The sequence below is a fragment of the Poecile atricapillus genome, chromosome W, assembly GCF_030490865.1.
Source record: "Poecile atricapillus isolate bPoeAtr1 chromosome W, bPoeAtr1.hap1, whole genome shotgun sequence".
Classification (NCBI taxonomy): domain Eukaryota; kingdom Metazoa; phylum Chordata; class Aves; order Passeriformes; family Paridae; genus Poecile; species Poecile atricapillus.
The window spans coordinates 15,333,951-15,349,408 of NC_081288.1; the positions used below are offsets into that span (position 1 = coordinate 15,333,951).

At 40.1% G+C, this 15,458-nt stretch overlaps 1 protein-coding gene across 1 annotated transcript in view; it reads right to left on the bottom strand.

Annotated features, from left to right (window-relative positions):
• Window positions 1–15,458, bottom strand: part of LOC131591380 (von Willebrand factor-like) — a 126,631-nt gene that overhangs the window by 11,879 nt on the left and 99,294 nt on the right. Inside the window, exons 38-46 of the mRNA XM_058861995.1 lie at window positions 14,572–14,777; window positions 12,179–12,281; window positions 12,007–12,081; window positions 11,376–11,480; window positions 10,693–10,898; window positions 9,282–9,431; window positions 6,295–6,405; window positions 4,840–5,023; window positions 3,790–3,830 (exon numbers count right to left, since the gene is read on the bottom strand). Coding sequence (XP_058717978.1) covers window positions 3,790–3,830; window positions 4,840–5,023; window positions 6,295–6,405; window positions 9,282–9,431; window positions 10,693–10,898; window positions 11,376–11,480; window positions 12,007–12,081; window positions 12,179–12,281; window positions 14,572–14,777 — 1,181 coding nt within the window. The remainder of the gene's footprint in view (window positions 1–3,789; window positions 3,831–4,839; window positions 5,024–6,294; window positions 6,406–9,281; window positions 9,432–10,692; window positions 10,899–11,375; window positions 11,481–12,006; window positions 12,082–12,178; window positions 12,282–14,571; window positions 14,778–15,458) is intronic.

Sequence of the window (15,458 nt, forward strand, 5' to 3'; positions counted from 1 at the left end):
TTATGAAAGGTTTGAATTGTGCTTCAGATATTAATGGAATGCCACCGCCAATTTCACTTGGTACAGTGCATATCCTCAGATTCCTTTCAGAATTATTAAATGCTCCTTAAACAAATGGAGCTAGAACAAGGAGCTGGCCACAGTAACAGTGTAAAAGCAATGCATTTATGGGTAGTTCAGAGCCAATATTCTGAAGGAAAAATATTCTGAGCACAGAATTTTAACTATTCTTATTCTGTGTCCAAGGACAACAGAGGTCTTCAGGCCGCTATAACCAGTAACAGTAATTATTCTCCTGAGGTCTAGAAAAAGGACCCTTCACATAACACATGGCAAAAGAGGAAATACCAAGGGGGAAATCCCTGTATTTTAACAGCTCAGCTTGAGACCTGAACATGGGATTCCTCAGCTTTCCAGGTTTAACCTTTTGTAGTGACTATCATTAATCAGGAGGGTTGAAAAACCTCAGTGGAGGAAGGCATGGGGATACACTCAAAAATTTGCTGCTGGAGAGAGAGGGCATGCTGGTTTTGGCTGGGGTACAGATAATTTCCTTCCCAGTGGCTGGAATGGGGCTGTGGTTTGGATTTGTGCTGCACACAGGATTGATAATATAGAAATGTTGTTGTTATTATTGCTGAGCAGGGATTGCACAGAGCGAAGGCCTTTTCTGCTTTTCCTACTGCCAGGCTGCTGAGGAGACCGGGGGGTGCATGGGAGGATGGGAGGAGACACAGCTGGGACAGGTGACCCCAACTGACCAAAGGGACATTCCAGACCTTATGGCATCATGATTGGAATATACAGTGGGGAGTAGGAGGAAGGGGGGAATCTTTGGAGTAATGGCATTTGTCTTCCCAAGTCACCATTCTGCTTGTCTTCAAAGGCTGAACCTGCCTAAGCATGGAAAGCAGTGAATGAATTCCTTGTTTTGTATTGCCTCCACAGCTTTTACTCTCACCATCTTTATCCCAACCCAGGAGTTTTCTCACTTTTACCCTTCCCATTCTCTCCTTGATCCTGCTGGTGAGGAGTGAGCAAGTGGCTGCTGGCTGGGGTTACACCACAACAGATGGAGAGCAAATATCCTATGATTTCTTGTTTGAATTATCCAGATTTCTTGCTTGAGCGCAAAACTGAAAAGCAGTCAGACACCAGAGCAACAGTTCTAGTGCAGACCACATGACACGGTTTAGCAAAGAATGCCTCAGTGGATCTAGGCTTTAACATCATAAAGAAGGAGTCTACACAACTGATATCACTGATCTCATGGAATCTTCTAATAGTTCTAACATTGCAATTAAGTAGAAAATAGATAAAGCTGAATTCCTGTGACAATCACTGTGAGAGGCAGGAACAGCGGGATTACGAGAGATATGTTGAAATGAAATCTTCACACACAGTTCAAGTGCCTTGAACTCTTGGGGGAAGCTCTTGCCCCAGTCCCAGATTTGCTTAGCATGACAGAATTGAACGAAATAAGGGATTGATACAGATTTTCCCCTTTATATAACACACCTATCTTTTGCTTTCTTGGCTAGCTTGGAATGAAATGTTGACACCTGCTAACCCAGTGCCACAAAAATTGTCTGCATAAAGCTCAAATCTGCTCAGATCACCTTCAGAAATACCCCTCAGTAAAAGCCTTAGAAAACAGATGAGAGACACAGATAATCCTTTTGGTAAATAAGCCACCTGTTTGGAAGCTTGTAGTTAAAACACACAGCATTGTTAAGAACAGCAGAGTGGACGCAAGACACCAAATCACTGGAATATAATATTGGTAACCAGATACATGACAAAAATTTAAAGGGATTAAGGACACAGTAAATTATCAGAAATGCAGTAAAAGACTCAAAACTTGGAACTATTCAGGGAAGGAGTTAATGTAGAAAAGTTTTCCCTTGATATAAAATGAAACTTGAAGCCTATTCTTAAAGGACCCAACATAAAGGGTTTGAAATCCAGAAGTATAAACTTCTGTGGACACCACATCTTCCTTCCTGACCAGGACTCTGGAACCAGTCACTGAAGCAGAGAATAGTACAAGACAAAGCTGTAGTGATGCCAGGTGCTCAAAATATTTCAGACATACAGCTAATTAACTTATAATAAGTTATAGCTAAGTAACTTATAGTAAGATAATTAACTATATAGTAAGTATTACTTACTTACAATTAAGTAATTTTAAGAAATTTTAGAAATTTTTTTCAATATTGCAGAAGCTGAGATTTTATTTTGAAGTTTTCAAAACACAGACATTTCTCATTTTGCCTTCAACATGACATTTTGTTTCAAAATTTGTTTATGTTTAATTTTAAGTTATTTGTAAATATTTTTAAATGCCTGAAGAGAGAAAAAGTACTCTGCTTGGCACATCAGGTGAACATTTTGTTGGAGGAGGAAAAAATTAGTTGGTCATGGCAGAACAGCACACAACTGGAAAGAGCTTTGGTTTGCAATACATAAATTATAAATATATATGGAATATATAATCCTATATAAGAGAATGTGGAAAGAGCTGCTAATTATTGTCCTGCTTGACATTCCCTACAAATATTGTCTTTGTAGGACACCAACTACTTCTGACCACATACAATAGAAGAAACAAGTAGAGGGGTTAAAGAGAAAGTAGATTATTCCAGAATTTATCACATTTAAACCAGTGTTCTGACAAGAAAGCTTTTCTTTTCTGACAAGAAAAACAGGAGTTTTTCCTTGGATTTAATTCTATAGGGAAGTCATCTCTACACAGAATGATGGATGGCATGGCTTTAGCTCTAAAAAACTGATAAACTTATATCTTTGGACTACAAAAAAATAAACATTCCAAACCACAAGAAATAGATGGAGAAAGGTTCTCTATGCTACACCACTAAAATATAAAGAGATTTGAGTAAATTTACTTTTGAATAAACGAAAAAGGAAGACACGCATAGACAAAGCAGGAATGAGTAGGTTAAAGTTAGGTTAAATGACTAAAGAGAACCTGTTTCCCTGAGGGATGGTGAGAATAGTTAGAGCTCTTTGACACTAGAGGTGCTGCCAGAATATGGATTTAGGGAAACAATGGACAATTGACAGAGCTCTCCAAAGATAAATTCGGCATAAATGAGATCAGATGCTTAACTCTCATAATTTCCACTATCATGGGCTGGGTTAAACATGTCTTAATCTGTCCATTAAATATGTAGTTGAGAAAAAATTTCCTCACAGGGCATATCAGCAGGGATCTTGAAAGGGAAAAGAGGTCAAACAGGGAGGAAACTCAGCTTTCCTGTTCCTGCTAATAGCCAAGGAGGGATACCTCTCCTTCCACACAGGTGGAGGAAGTCTCCATCCTTGCTTTAATCTGGTTTATCCTCTAAGCAGAATATGGGAAAGTTTTGCTACCCCAAAGTGGGCAAGGATCACTTGGGAGATTAACCATCATAGAGAGTTTCCTGTGTGTTTGGTAGTCTGCAAATCATTACAAAATCCAGATTACCACAGTTTCTAAGCACTCTTTTCAAGCATCCTTCAAGATAAAGAAACACTGCTGTCCCTATTTTGCAGAGATGCTCATTGTCATATAGGAACACCCTGTCAGAGTCAGGAGCAGGACACAGATATGCTGAGGCCCCTGGTACTGCTCTTACTCCAAAGTCTCACCTGCAGAGATTCTATCTGGAAAAAAAGCTGCCCTGTATTCTGTGTGTGTATATTCTGACAAGAGCGTGTCTTTCAAAAGCTCATTCATATATTTAAACATCTTACCATCTCAACAAGTAAAAGGAATTTGTGCCTTACCCCAATAACAGTGCCATTCAAAAGACAACCATTCAGGGGTACTGAAAAAGAACAAAGTATTCCATTTAGCATTACAATTTTAATGACATTTCCAAGGTGTAATCATCCACAGCTACACTTTTTTGACTCAGTACAGTTTCAGCTTGAGGAAATTTGTGTCCAGTTTCACTGTAAAGAGGCATAACTGAGCTCCCTTACATTATACCTTGAAAGGCAACAATTTGTCAGGGCTATACTTGATGCTGCATAAAAATATCTCTGGCTGAGCTATATTTGAACAAGTACATGACAGAAAATAAACTTTTCCCTCCAATTCAAGCCTCGGACTCTCAGAAGATGAACTCACGTTTTCTGCAAATTAGAGAGGATATATCCTCTCTTTCTCCCACTGCTCCCTCCTCACCCTGTGGTTGCACACTTGTCAACTAAATGTCACTGTGAATCTTCCCAGACCGAGGCAAATTACCCAAATGTTCTGATTTAGACTTTTGAGCCAAGACTATGTTAGGAGTCATAGAATCATAGGCTTGGCTTGGAAGGGACCTTAAAGATCATATTGTTCCACTCCCCTGCCATGGGCAGGGACAACTTCCACTATCCCGGGTTGCTCATATCCTCATCCAACCTGGCCTGGAATACTTCAAGGGATGGGGCAGCCACAGCTGCTCTGGTAAACCTGTGCCAGGGCCTCACCACCCTCACAGGGAAGAATTTCTTCCCAATATCCAATCTAACCCTGCTCTCTGTCAGTGTGAAGCTATTGCCCCTTGTCCTGTCACTCCAGGCCCTTGTCGAGAATCTCTCTCCATCTTTTCTGTGGGCTCCCTTCAGGCACTGCAAGGCAGAATCGCCCCCCCCAGTTTTGCCCAGGCAGCATTGGATGCAGCAGCAGGTGCTTCTGTACTCAGTGTCTGAATTACATAGGAGCCCCTCAAGGTAGAGCTATGCTTCCAAAACACACACTTTTAAAATTGTTGTTGAGAAACAGAAAATCACCCCATGAAACAATTCATGCCGGAGTGATCCCGTTTGTCATGCCCCAAACCTTACCACATCTGCAGGATGGACAGCAGTCTATCACTTGGTCACAGCGCAGCTCAGTTCCTTCTGGACAGTCAGGCACATCCATTTGGGTGCAAGAAACATTCTTTTGCTGCACAAAAACTTCGTTGTTTACCCGGATACACTCGTTGACAATGCAGTGGTTCCAGGGGGATCGCCACTCCATGCCGACCTGAGGGGAAGTTGTGAGAAGATTAAACACAAGCAGCAGTATTTGTACTCCTGGATAGAGGGAAGGCCACCCCAGCCATATGCTGGCTTGCCAAAAGCACATTTACTGCATCAGGAACAGTGTCACTCAACAGGTCTCCACAAACTCTTACCATGACAACCATTTTATAGAGCATGCTGAGTTTGTAGAGAATAAGAATTACAGGAGTATCCTACAAAAGGGACAGGTCAAATAACATGTGAAGAAGGAGAAGCATTCCTAACTGGAGACAAATCTGCATTTATTCCATGGTGACTGCCTGCACTGCACTGCAGCTGAGCAGCCCCTCTTTCTGCTGCAACCTGCAGCAAATCAGCTCAGCTAAGCCCAAAGGAGGCTTTCACAATAGCCTCTAGACCTGAAACACTTGCAAATGTAGAAAAGACCAGATCCTGTTGACAGTTCTCTTATTATCATCACCCACAGGCCAGACAAAGCAGGAAGTTCAAGTGGTATTTATGGAACAGACATCAACAGAGGCCAGGAGGAAGATGCTGCCACAGTTCAGGGCTGGGAGGAGCTGCTCACTGCTTTGCCGTTTTATTCTTTCACTGATACCACTCTGAACACACCTCAAGAACAGCAAAACTGAAGATTAGATACCCAGATGCAGCCAATTCAAACACCTTTGCTCAGAAAGTTAGGAAACCCATTCTTCTAGTGGGTTAAAATACTTAATTCTTCACTAATGATAGAAGAGTTGCAAGAGGACACAGCAAGGAAGAGATTTATTATTAACGTGTTAGGACAAAAAAAGGTCAGTGAGAGAGAGTGGGACACACAAATAGACCTTCTGAAGGCTTGTTTGATGAAGCAGAAAAGAATAGTGATCCACATTAAGAAATCCCCTTGTTAAAAACAGGAAAAAGGCAGGTTGCAAAATTACACTTGAACAAGCTTTCTTTTTAAGACAGCAACAGATTGCAATACAAATTAGCTGGGATAATTTAAACAAATAGCTGACAGCCAGGGAGGCATTATATCCACATTCTTTTAAGCTACCATGACTGAAATTTGTAACTGTACACAAAATATCTGGCCCAGAAAAGGGTGGGGAGGATTCACATGTGGGGATTGACTGGGTAGGTCACAGGATACCCAAAACATTCTCTCTGTGCTGCTTGATGTGTAGAAGAAAAAGCTGGTATCATCTTCATCTCCTTCCATGGAACACAAAATAATTCCAGGGGGCTTTTGCTGGGAGGGAAACTGTCCATCCCACTGGCACCCACCTCATGCAAAGGAGGATCTTCATCACCCCGAGGCCGAAAGTGCAGCTCCTCACAGGCAGTTTTCTGACACCTCCCACAGCACTCCCCTTCTGGCACAATGTACTTGTATCCCTGGAGTAGGAAAGAAAAGGACTTACTTACCCAGGAAAAGGAGGCAAACAAGAAAATCAATCCCAGCATTTTCTTTTAGGAACGATGTTTAATGTTAGCAACCTTTTATGAAAAGGAGAGTTTGAAAAAGGACAGATATAATTATGAGGGGTTTTTTAATAATTAAAAAAAAATTATATATATAACAGTATTTTACAAAGGCTAATTAAAAGTAAAAATTTCTCCTGTGGCATCTTGGAGGTTAATCAGCACTCACAACTACCCTTCCCAATCCAGAAAATTCTACCAGGGTAGGGTTCAGTCTGAGCACATTCAGACATCTGTGTTTAAGCCAAGGGAGGATGCAGGTTGCTCAGACCTGTGTAATCTAGGGACCGGTTTTCAATGATCATTTCATCTTTTCATAGAATCATTTAGGCTAAAAAAACCCTTTAAGATCAAGCTGAACCATTAACCCAGTACTGCCAAGTCCAACACAGTTTAAGACAAGCTTACCTGCAAAAGGCATTTGAAAAAACTTCTACAATAAAGATAACAAAATGAAACTACTATCCAGCAATGGAGATTATTTATCTTATCAAAGTCAAACACTTAATTATGGAAAACTAAATAAGCAGCATGAAAATTGAACAGTAGGTTGTCTGTTACTAAAGAAAAATCTTATAAATCCAGCAAAAATAGGTCAAAAAAATAAACCCAAACCACAGAAACAACAGGAATCCCAATTCTCACTTTTAATACATATTAATCTCCTTAAACAAGCAGCCAAATACTGAAACCGTGAAATATCTAAGTGCAAGAAAGCAAAAAGCTTTAATCTAATTAGAAATAAAATATTCTATGTGCAATATCTAGGCAGTCTCCAAGGGGCAAAACATAACTCTGATCTCAGTACAGAGTTGAAGGAAAGATGGTCAGTCACATAATATTGTTCATGTGAAAAATGCCTGTAAAAATAAGCATAATTTTATTTTGGTCAAAATGAATTACTGAGGAATTCCCAACTCCTCCCTTCATGAACTGTCCCTGATTTGCAATATGAAACACATTAGCAAATCTTGACAATCAGTGGGCATTGATATGAAAGTTTATTTCATATAATGCTATAAAATGTGAAGCCAGACCTTGACCCAGCTTTGTGAGAAATGTTGTGCTGTTGAGCATTTGGTTTTATATTACTTTTATCTGTTAAATACATGTCTGAAGTATCTGAAGTATCACATGTAATTTCTGCATAGCAAACTCAAGAGAAGTAAAAATCCAAGAGCTAGTACATGTTATGGGGTGTAGGGTTGTTTTTTTTGTTGTTTTGGTTTTTTGATTGGTTGGTTGGTTTTTTTGTGTGTAGCAAGATTAAAAAAAACTCCAAACTGTTTTCACAGAAGTCAGATGACACTGTCAAAAATTATACTGCACAATTTTAACACCTGCCAATGAAATTAATAACCAGGAGCAGCAGAGAGTCTAAATATCATCCTAGTAATGATTCATTATTAAGGTATGTATTTGATATCAATGAAACTTTTAATGCCATGTAATCTGAACTGAAAAATTAGTTTAAGATCAATTCAAACTGGATGAAAGCACTGCTGATGCCCTTGATATGTAAATCCACTGAATCAGGAGTAAACAAAGGAAAAAAACAACTGAGCTATCCAGGTAACCTAACAGTTACAGTTTTGGTTGTACTGCCTTGATAACCATTAAAGGAGCTGAAGAAATGACAAATTCCCATAAAGAACTGGCATCATTTCCACCAAGTCTTTTTATGTGTTTTTAACCAGATTTTTTTGATGCTGCAATGTCAAGGAACTGTAGCTCTGCATTAGTGAGATTTTATTGGAATAACAAATAATTGGTTAATTATTGCTATGAGCTGAAACACAGCCAGATACTTTAGACCTAATATTTCATAAAAATTGCCATAACAGAGACAAGTCTTTCCTACACATGGAAACTGAAGGGATTTTCTTGCAACAGGTAAAAACTTCCACATCTACTCTCATGGTTTTTACTACATCTGGCATCCTCAGACTTTGTCACCAAACTCTGCACTTGCATCCTAATGTATTGGGTTTTTTTGGTTTGTCCTAGAGAATGATGCAATATTTAAGAACCACAAGGATCATAGAGTCCAGCTCCTGGCCCTGCACAGGACACCACAAAAATCCCACCACGTCCCGACACTTCTTGAGCTCTGTCAGGCTTTGGGCTGTGCCCATTCCCTGGGGAGTGCCTGACCACCCTCTGGAAGAACCTTTTTCTAATATCTGTCTTAAATCACAGTCCTCTACCAACTCTTTGTACCAATTATCTGTCTATTCCTGTTTGGCCATCTAAATCAATATAACAAAGTGGCTCAGACTTCCTTTGCAGGCTTCCAAATGTAAACCACAGGGTTTTATAGGATGTAGCAGATGTCTAAGCACAATAAAGATCCCAGCATGAGGTTTTATTACTGCTACAATAGGCAAAGCTGAGCAACAGACAGAGCTGAAATGGGAACTTCAGAAAGTGAACTTAAGCTAGAACAGGCATCTGCACAATTGAACTTCAGACATCATGAACACTTATTGAGCAAGTGGTGTCAATGACAGGCACTTCAGGATGCAGCTTTTCTTCCATCAAGATGTAAAATAAATTTGTCACTGATTTTCTTGGCAGAAGAATGCAATCCTAAAACAATGACCCTAAAATAAAGTCAATAAAGCTCAGACTAATGCTTTTAGGTTCTGCTCCCAAGATAATCCGTTGCTACAATACTTATTTTTCTAATTTTCTCTGGTTACTCTCTAAACAAGGAGGCTTAAAAGGGATCACTGCAGGTCCCCCCCCAGGGCTCTGCTTGTTATTGCACTGGTTTAAGTGTTACTCACCCGAGAGCAGAACGTGTCACATTCTTTGTCACGACACTCTGTCATCTGAAGTCCTGTAACATCATCCTTCACACCAGTGCAAGAGCATTCCCTGCATCCATCTTCCCAGGTTGTCCCGACAGGATAGACTATGTTGTTGTGCACACACACCTATTGAATGCAATCATTAATACATAAAAGAGCACACTGCTGCTGTCAGGCCACTCTGCTGGTTCCAAAAGGCTGCATTTTAAATTGTGAAACCAACCAAAAATTCTGTGGAATATTTTGAGTCCCTTAGAAATGCTACAGGTCTTAAAATTGTGGCCAGTTTATTGAGTAAAGGAAATACAAGTACAAACAAAGCTACTGTTTTATACAAAATAAATTGGAGAGTTTTATCTGCAGTCAATAGAATTGCCCAGGGTCTCAGTTTCCCTATAAGTATAATGTGACACAATATTTAGAGATAATAAACAGTAAGTCCTCTAGAAGGAGCCTTGAAAACAAAACTTCTTCCAGCTAAACCATCTGATCTGAAGAGATCCTACTTGGAGCTAAAAATTTTCTTCCTCTTGTATCCTCAGGCAACCACAGCTACCCCTAAAAAGCAGAGACATGCCTTATATTGAACTTGCTATTAGTGAATTTTACAGCTTGGTATTAAAAAGAGAATATAATTTATTTTTATAGCTAGAGCAAGTAAGTCCCAGAGACATAAAACGAATTATGAAAGGTCATGAACTACTTAGAAATGGACAATAAAAGGTAGATGTCCTGAGCTGCAAGATGATGTAACTCTATGTTCAGGTTTAATGGAAAAGTTACATTGCCCTGCAACCTCTCCTCCAAGCAACTTTATCTTAAAGGTTAAGATAATATAGCAATTTAATAAAAGGTTGGCAAAATCAGAAAAATATACCCTAGTGAAGCTTTAGCAGAGTCATCATTTGGCAAAAACTTGAAAGTGAAGATATTGTTCTTAAAAGACACAACACCTTCTCAGGCAAAGGCAATCAATGAGCACAAGGAATTTCAGGTCGAAGGTGTACCAAATATGTCAATAAATTTAGTATGGGATTGAAAGAATATATAGTAATAGCAGTGGTCCCAAAGTTACCTGAAAACAAAAATCACCTCTGAAATTCCTAATGTTTAAGTGACCTCTAAGTTTCAATTTTTTTTTTTTTTTATATTATCTCAAAGTTACAAAAAATGGACTGGTTAAATTACTGTAATAAAAGAAGCAACAATATGAAGTAATAGTGTGTTTCTTTCAGGCACTTGTAAATGTAAAATGCCCTGGCATCACTTTCCAGCAGTTTCATTGGGCGTTTATTCATATCTAGCTGGCTGCCTGCTTGCTCTGGTGCTGCCTCTCCCTGTGGAAAAGACACTCTCATCCCTGGAAAAGACATGTCATTTCCCTTACCCGGTCTGGAATGCAGGTGGTTGATACACAGCCACAGTCATTGGTGAGAGACTGGGAGAGGTACCCCAGAGGGCAGCTCACTGTGGAGTTCCTACAGCTGCAGGTACACTCATATTTATCACAGCACTCAGTCTTGACAACGGTCAGCGTCCGATGTGAGGGACAGGAAAGCCTTGGGATGGAGCTGCACATTTCCCTGTTGCAGGCTGGCAGGAAAAGGTGGGCACTGTGTCAAACTCATGGATTTTCAGAGTGCTGCATGATTTTTCAGAGTGAACAGGACAGGTCTCTGGCAGCAAGGCATTAATCACCACCTCAGTTACAAATCTGCTTAAAGCCTGAGGAGTAATGCAGGTATAAAAGGCTCTCGTTCAGGAACTTGGAAAAGTTCCTGCCCTGCCAAAAAGATTCTTGTCTCATACACAAACAAGAAGATTTATAAAATAAGCATCAGAGTCAGAGAACACATGTCCAAGAGTAAAGTGTTTCAGATGTCCTTAATTTGAAAGTGTATTCAAAGTGCCAACAATACACTTCTGCCAAGCCTGGGAAATCATTACATGTCCGTTGGCACTAAAATTAAAACCTTTCAGAGAGGGGAAAATTAATGCCTAAAGGAAGTTGTCAGTGTTGCTCAAATGCAGTGTTCCAGTGTCACTCCCTGCTAGGAAAAATGATCTTACCACATGTGTAATTTGGTCTGCATTCTCCAGGGTTTGTCAGGGCAAGTTGTAGGCCAAACTCACAGACAGGGGCAGGAGGCAAATCACAGGAAACCAGGTCACACACTAAGAGCAGAAATTCAGAGAGTGGTTAAACCACACCTACTTAGTCCTCAAGAAAAGACACACACACAGATGCACATCCCCATTAAACTCACAGTCAATTGCTGTCTTAAAATATGAAGTACATTAGAGTTCAACAGGTCAGAGTTTGTTTTCAAAATAGCTTAGCGAAGAGTTCAAGCTCAGGTTATGGGGATTAAGGTTCTAATGTTATATTTAATGGGCAAATATAGATGATGCAAAAATAAATGCTTGAGAAAAAAAAACATTCTAATGTCATTTAGACAAAAACAAATTGTTCCATTCCCTTCCCTTCCTCATCTATTACAGAAAGAGGGACAAAATTGGAAGTGAATGGAGACTCATATACTTAGAAGCTGTTTGGTTTCCCACAAGGATGATTGCACAGCCATTCAGTAGTATCAGAAATGTAGAAGTGAATTAAATATTTTTTTAAAAAGGGACTGTATACCTTAGAAATATCTGGTAAAAGTACAGGCAAAGATTCCAAGAGGTTAGAAGAACCTACCACACTCGTACTCAGGGCAGCACTGGCCAGGACCCCTGCGCAGGCGAGAAACTTCACATGGACCACACTGGACAGCTGAAGAAAACATCCATAAAACAAGTTTGGATAAAAACTAGGAAGCCAGGAACCAAAACATCAATTCAATTCCAAACACAGAGCTAAATGAATTTACATGTGACAGTCGGGCAGGGTCGGACTGTGCAGTTTATCTTCTTGTTATCGAGACACGTGCAGATCTTGCAGGGCTCATTCTCAGGAATCCACGTGTCCATATGCTGAAGGAAAACCCCCAACAGAGTGTTAGATAGAAATCCCATGCTCTGGTCACTGGTATTTTGGGATGGGAGGATGGGATTGGGTGAGGGTGAGTAACATCAACCTGCAAAATCAGATTTATAAAGATCTATCTATGAAGGGTTGGTTGCTCTTAACAGTAAAAAACTAAGAAGACACATAATTCTGCAATGACTGTAGTATGCCAATTTAGCAAATGATGTAAGGAATGCATGGATGGGATGAGGAATTACTATTGTTTTAGGCGTCAAAAATGCTTAGATATAAATGCAATTGCGGGCTATTGTGAGTAACAGCGGACTGGTGCAACTACATACCAAGATTGCATGTTCAGTGGTAATAAGGGAAAAAGCATTATTTTGGGAAATACAGAGAAGCGTCTGCTTTCCCTAATTAGCAAGTCTTCAACATAGGGAAATAAATAGTGCATATTTTATATTAAGAATATTTGGAGCATCATCACTTGACTCTCCAGTAGACTGAAGGCTGGAAAAGCACTATATCACCTCTAAAACTGAAACCATCACTGTGGTGACTATCTGGGGGTAATGAGTGCATTCAGAAACGACCAGTAAAGAGAATAATTTTTCAATCACTGTTCCTTCCCATGAGAGTGGTAATCATTGATATTAAAGATGCAGTTACCCACACAGATCTATGCACATTTAACACCCATATGAATAGGGAGATAAGAGTGGAAGGATGCATTATCAGACACTTTAATTTGCATAACCAATCCAGGTTCTGGGTGAGAACATGTAGAGTACATCAGGATGCCACAAAAAAAAAACAAAACAGTGTGTCACCTGGAAAACTCTGGAGCATGGTTTAAATCAAACATTCTGCTGAGTCCTTTAGAGATAGGAAGAAAACAAAGAGGACAAATCTAAGCATACTGCACCTATACTCAGAGATAGTAACATGTTTTAGGCCACTCTGTGGGAGTGTTGGGACTAAAATTACATAAGCCCAAACACAATCTAGGGTAGAAAAGAACCAAGGAATGAACACCAGAAGAAAAGAAGCAGGTTAAGGAAATCCTGAGCCAAGTGCCTGTTGTATTGCTCACAAAGCTAAGCCTGCAATGATGGAGAGACAGCTACATGAAAAAACAGCTACATGACCTGATCCTCCCCTGTCCTCCACCTCCCCAAAAATCTCATTAAGGATCTAAAGCTCATTAAACACTGTAATTAAAGTCCTTTCTCCATCAAATCCTATAACAGAACTGTGGATTGAAGAGGACTGGCTGATGTACATGCAAAATCTAAGGGCTGAGTATCTGGGGGTGAAGAAGAACCACTCCATTACTTGGAACAGGAGACACAGGGAAGAGCTTGGAACAGGGGACACATCCACTATGTGATGCTGGAATCAACAGTGTCTTTCACTGCAGTCTGGTACCCAGCATCCACAGCTTTTCCCAATTGCATACTGCCACAGAGAGGACTGGCTTAACTAAGCAAAACCCAAAGTTATGTATTTCATCAAAGGAATAGTTCTCCTAAAAAAAATACACACACACACACACACACACACACACATATACATATATATATATATAGACAAATACCACTTGACATAAGATTGACTTGGTCTCACCATTCCCCATGAACCACTGGAAATATATCATACATGAATTGGAAAGGACCCACAAGGACCATGCTGTCCAGCTCCTGGCCCTGCACAAACACCCCAACAATCCCCCCCTGTGCCTGAGAGCATTGTCCAAACACTCCTGGCTCAGGCAGCCTTGGGGATGTGACCATTCCCTGGGGAGCCTGTTCAGTGCCCCAGCACCCTCTGGGGGAAGAACCTTTCCGTGATATCCAGCCTAACCCTCCCCTGACAGGGAGAAGAGTTTGATGCATGTCTCTCCACTGCCCCTCGTGAGGATTTTAGTGAGCTTTGTAAAGACAATGTAACACATTTTAAGCATTCAGATTTATGATTAAATTGCCGTTACTTGTAAAAGTCTGCTGAATGAAGATGTTTATCTTGGTAAATATTCACTTATGCCATCACTCTTCCTCTCTTTCCTCTAGACCTCCCTCCACATGGAATTGTCATGCCTTGCCAGGTCTGTACAGTCCCAGCTGTGATCTTTATATCCGGTCCCAGCCAATTTCACACTAGGGGAGCTAAATGGGGCTGACAGCCAGCAGATTAGGAGGAACTGAGCTAGAAAATAAAGTATCCTAAGGGAAAACAGATTTGCTTTCAAAGGTGTTAACTCCAACCCCTGCCAGAGGTTGCTGCGCATGTAGTTACCTGATGGTGTGTGCCATCCTCACTGACACACTGAGTGCAGACTTCTTCACTAACACAGCTGTCATTAAAAATCATCTTTCCCTCTGGGCAGAAGCAGCCTTCTGTGGGATAATCCTTGCAGACACTGACTTTGGTATTATTCTCACAGCTCTTCACACAGGCTGTGTGGCAGTGGCTGTATGTCAGATGTGGGGCACATTTCATTGCTGAGCAAGACAGAGAAGAAAACACCACCTTTATTTAAGAAATCTAAAGCAATGGAAATCAATCTCTCCTATCAAGCATTCTTTAGAATTCTGTCAGTTTTAGAAAGCTATCACCCAATGAATGGATCTGGTCCCTTGCAGCATCAATCAGCAAACAACATTTTCAGGCCACATGAATCAGCAGCAGCATATGACTTAACCCAAAAATGATATAATGCTTCAGGTGAGTATTCATTTGTCAAATTTTGTTTCCAACACTGGGCCACAGACAAGAATTTAAAATCTTACATGTATGGTAACAGTGCATGGTTAAGAGATAAGCCAAGAAGGACTAAAGCATTGAAGAATTTTTATTTATTATTTTTTTTAAAACTTGATAGGCTGCAGTGTTCCTATACAACTAAAGAAAGCTAACAAACACAATATTTTGATACCTCCAAAGTGAACCTGCTGGATTTCTGCATCTTTTTAACTGCATTGCCTTATTAACACAATTAATTGAATCAAGGAAAGTTGCATAGCCCTGTAAGCCAACAGAAACTTTTTACTGATGTGCTCATAAACCTGAGGATATTGTCTCTAAAAGCAAACACAAAATTAGGGCTACAGCTATTCAAAAACCTATGGACACAGCTTCCACATTGTGTATTCCCTTAAGTCTATTTTTCTCTACAGCTTCAA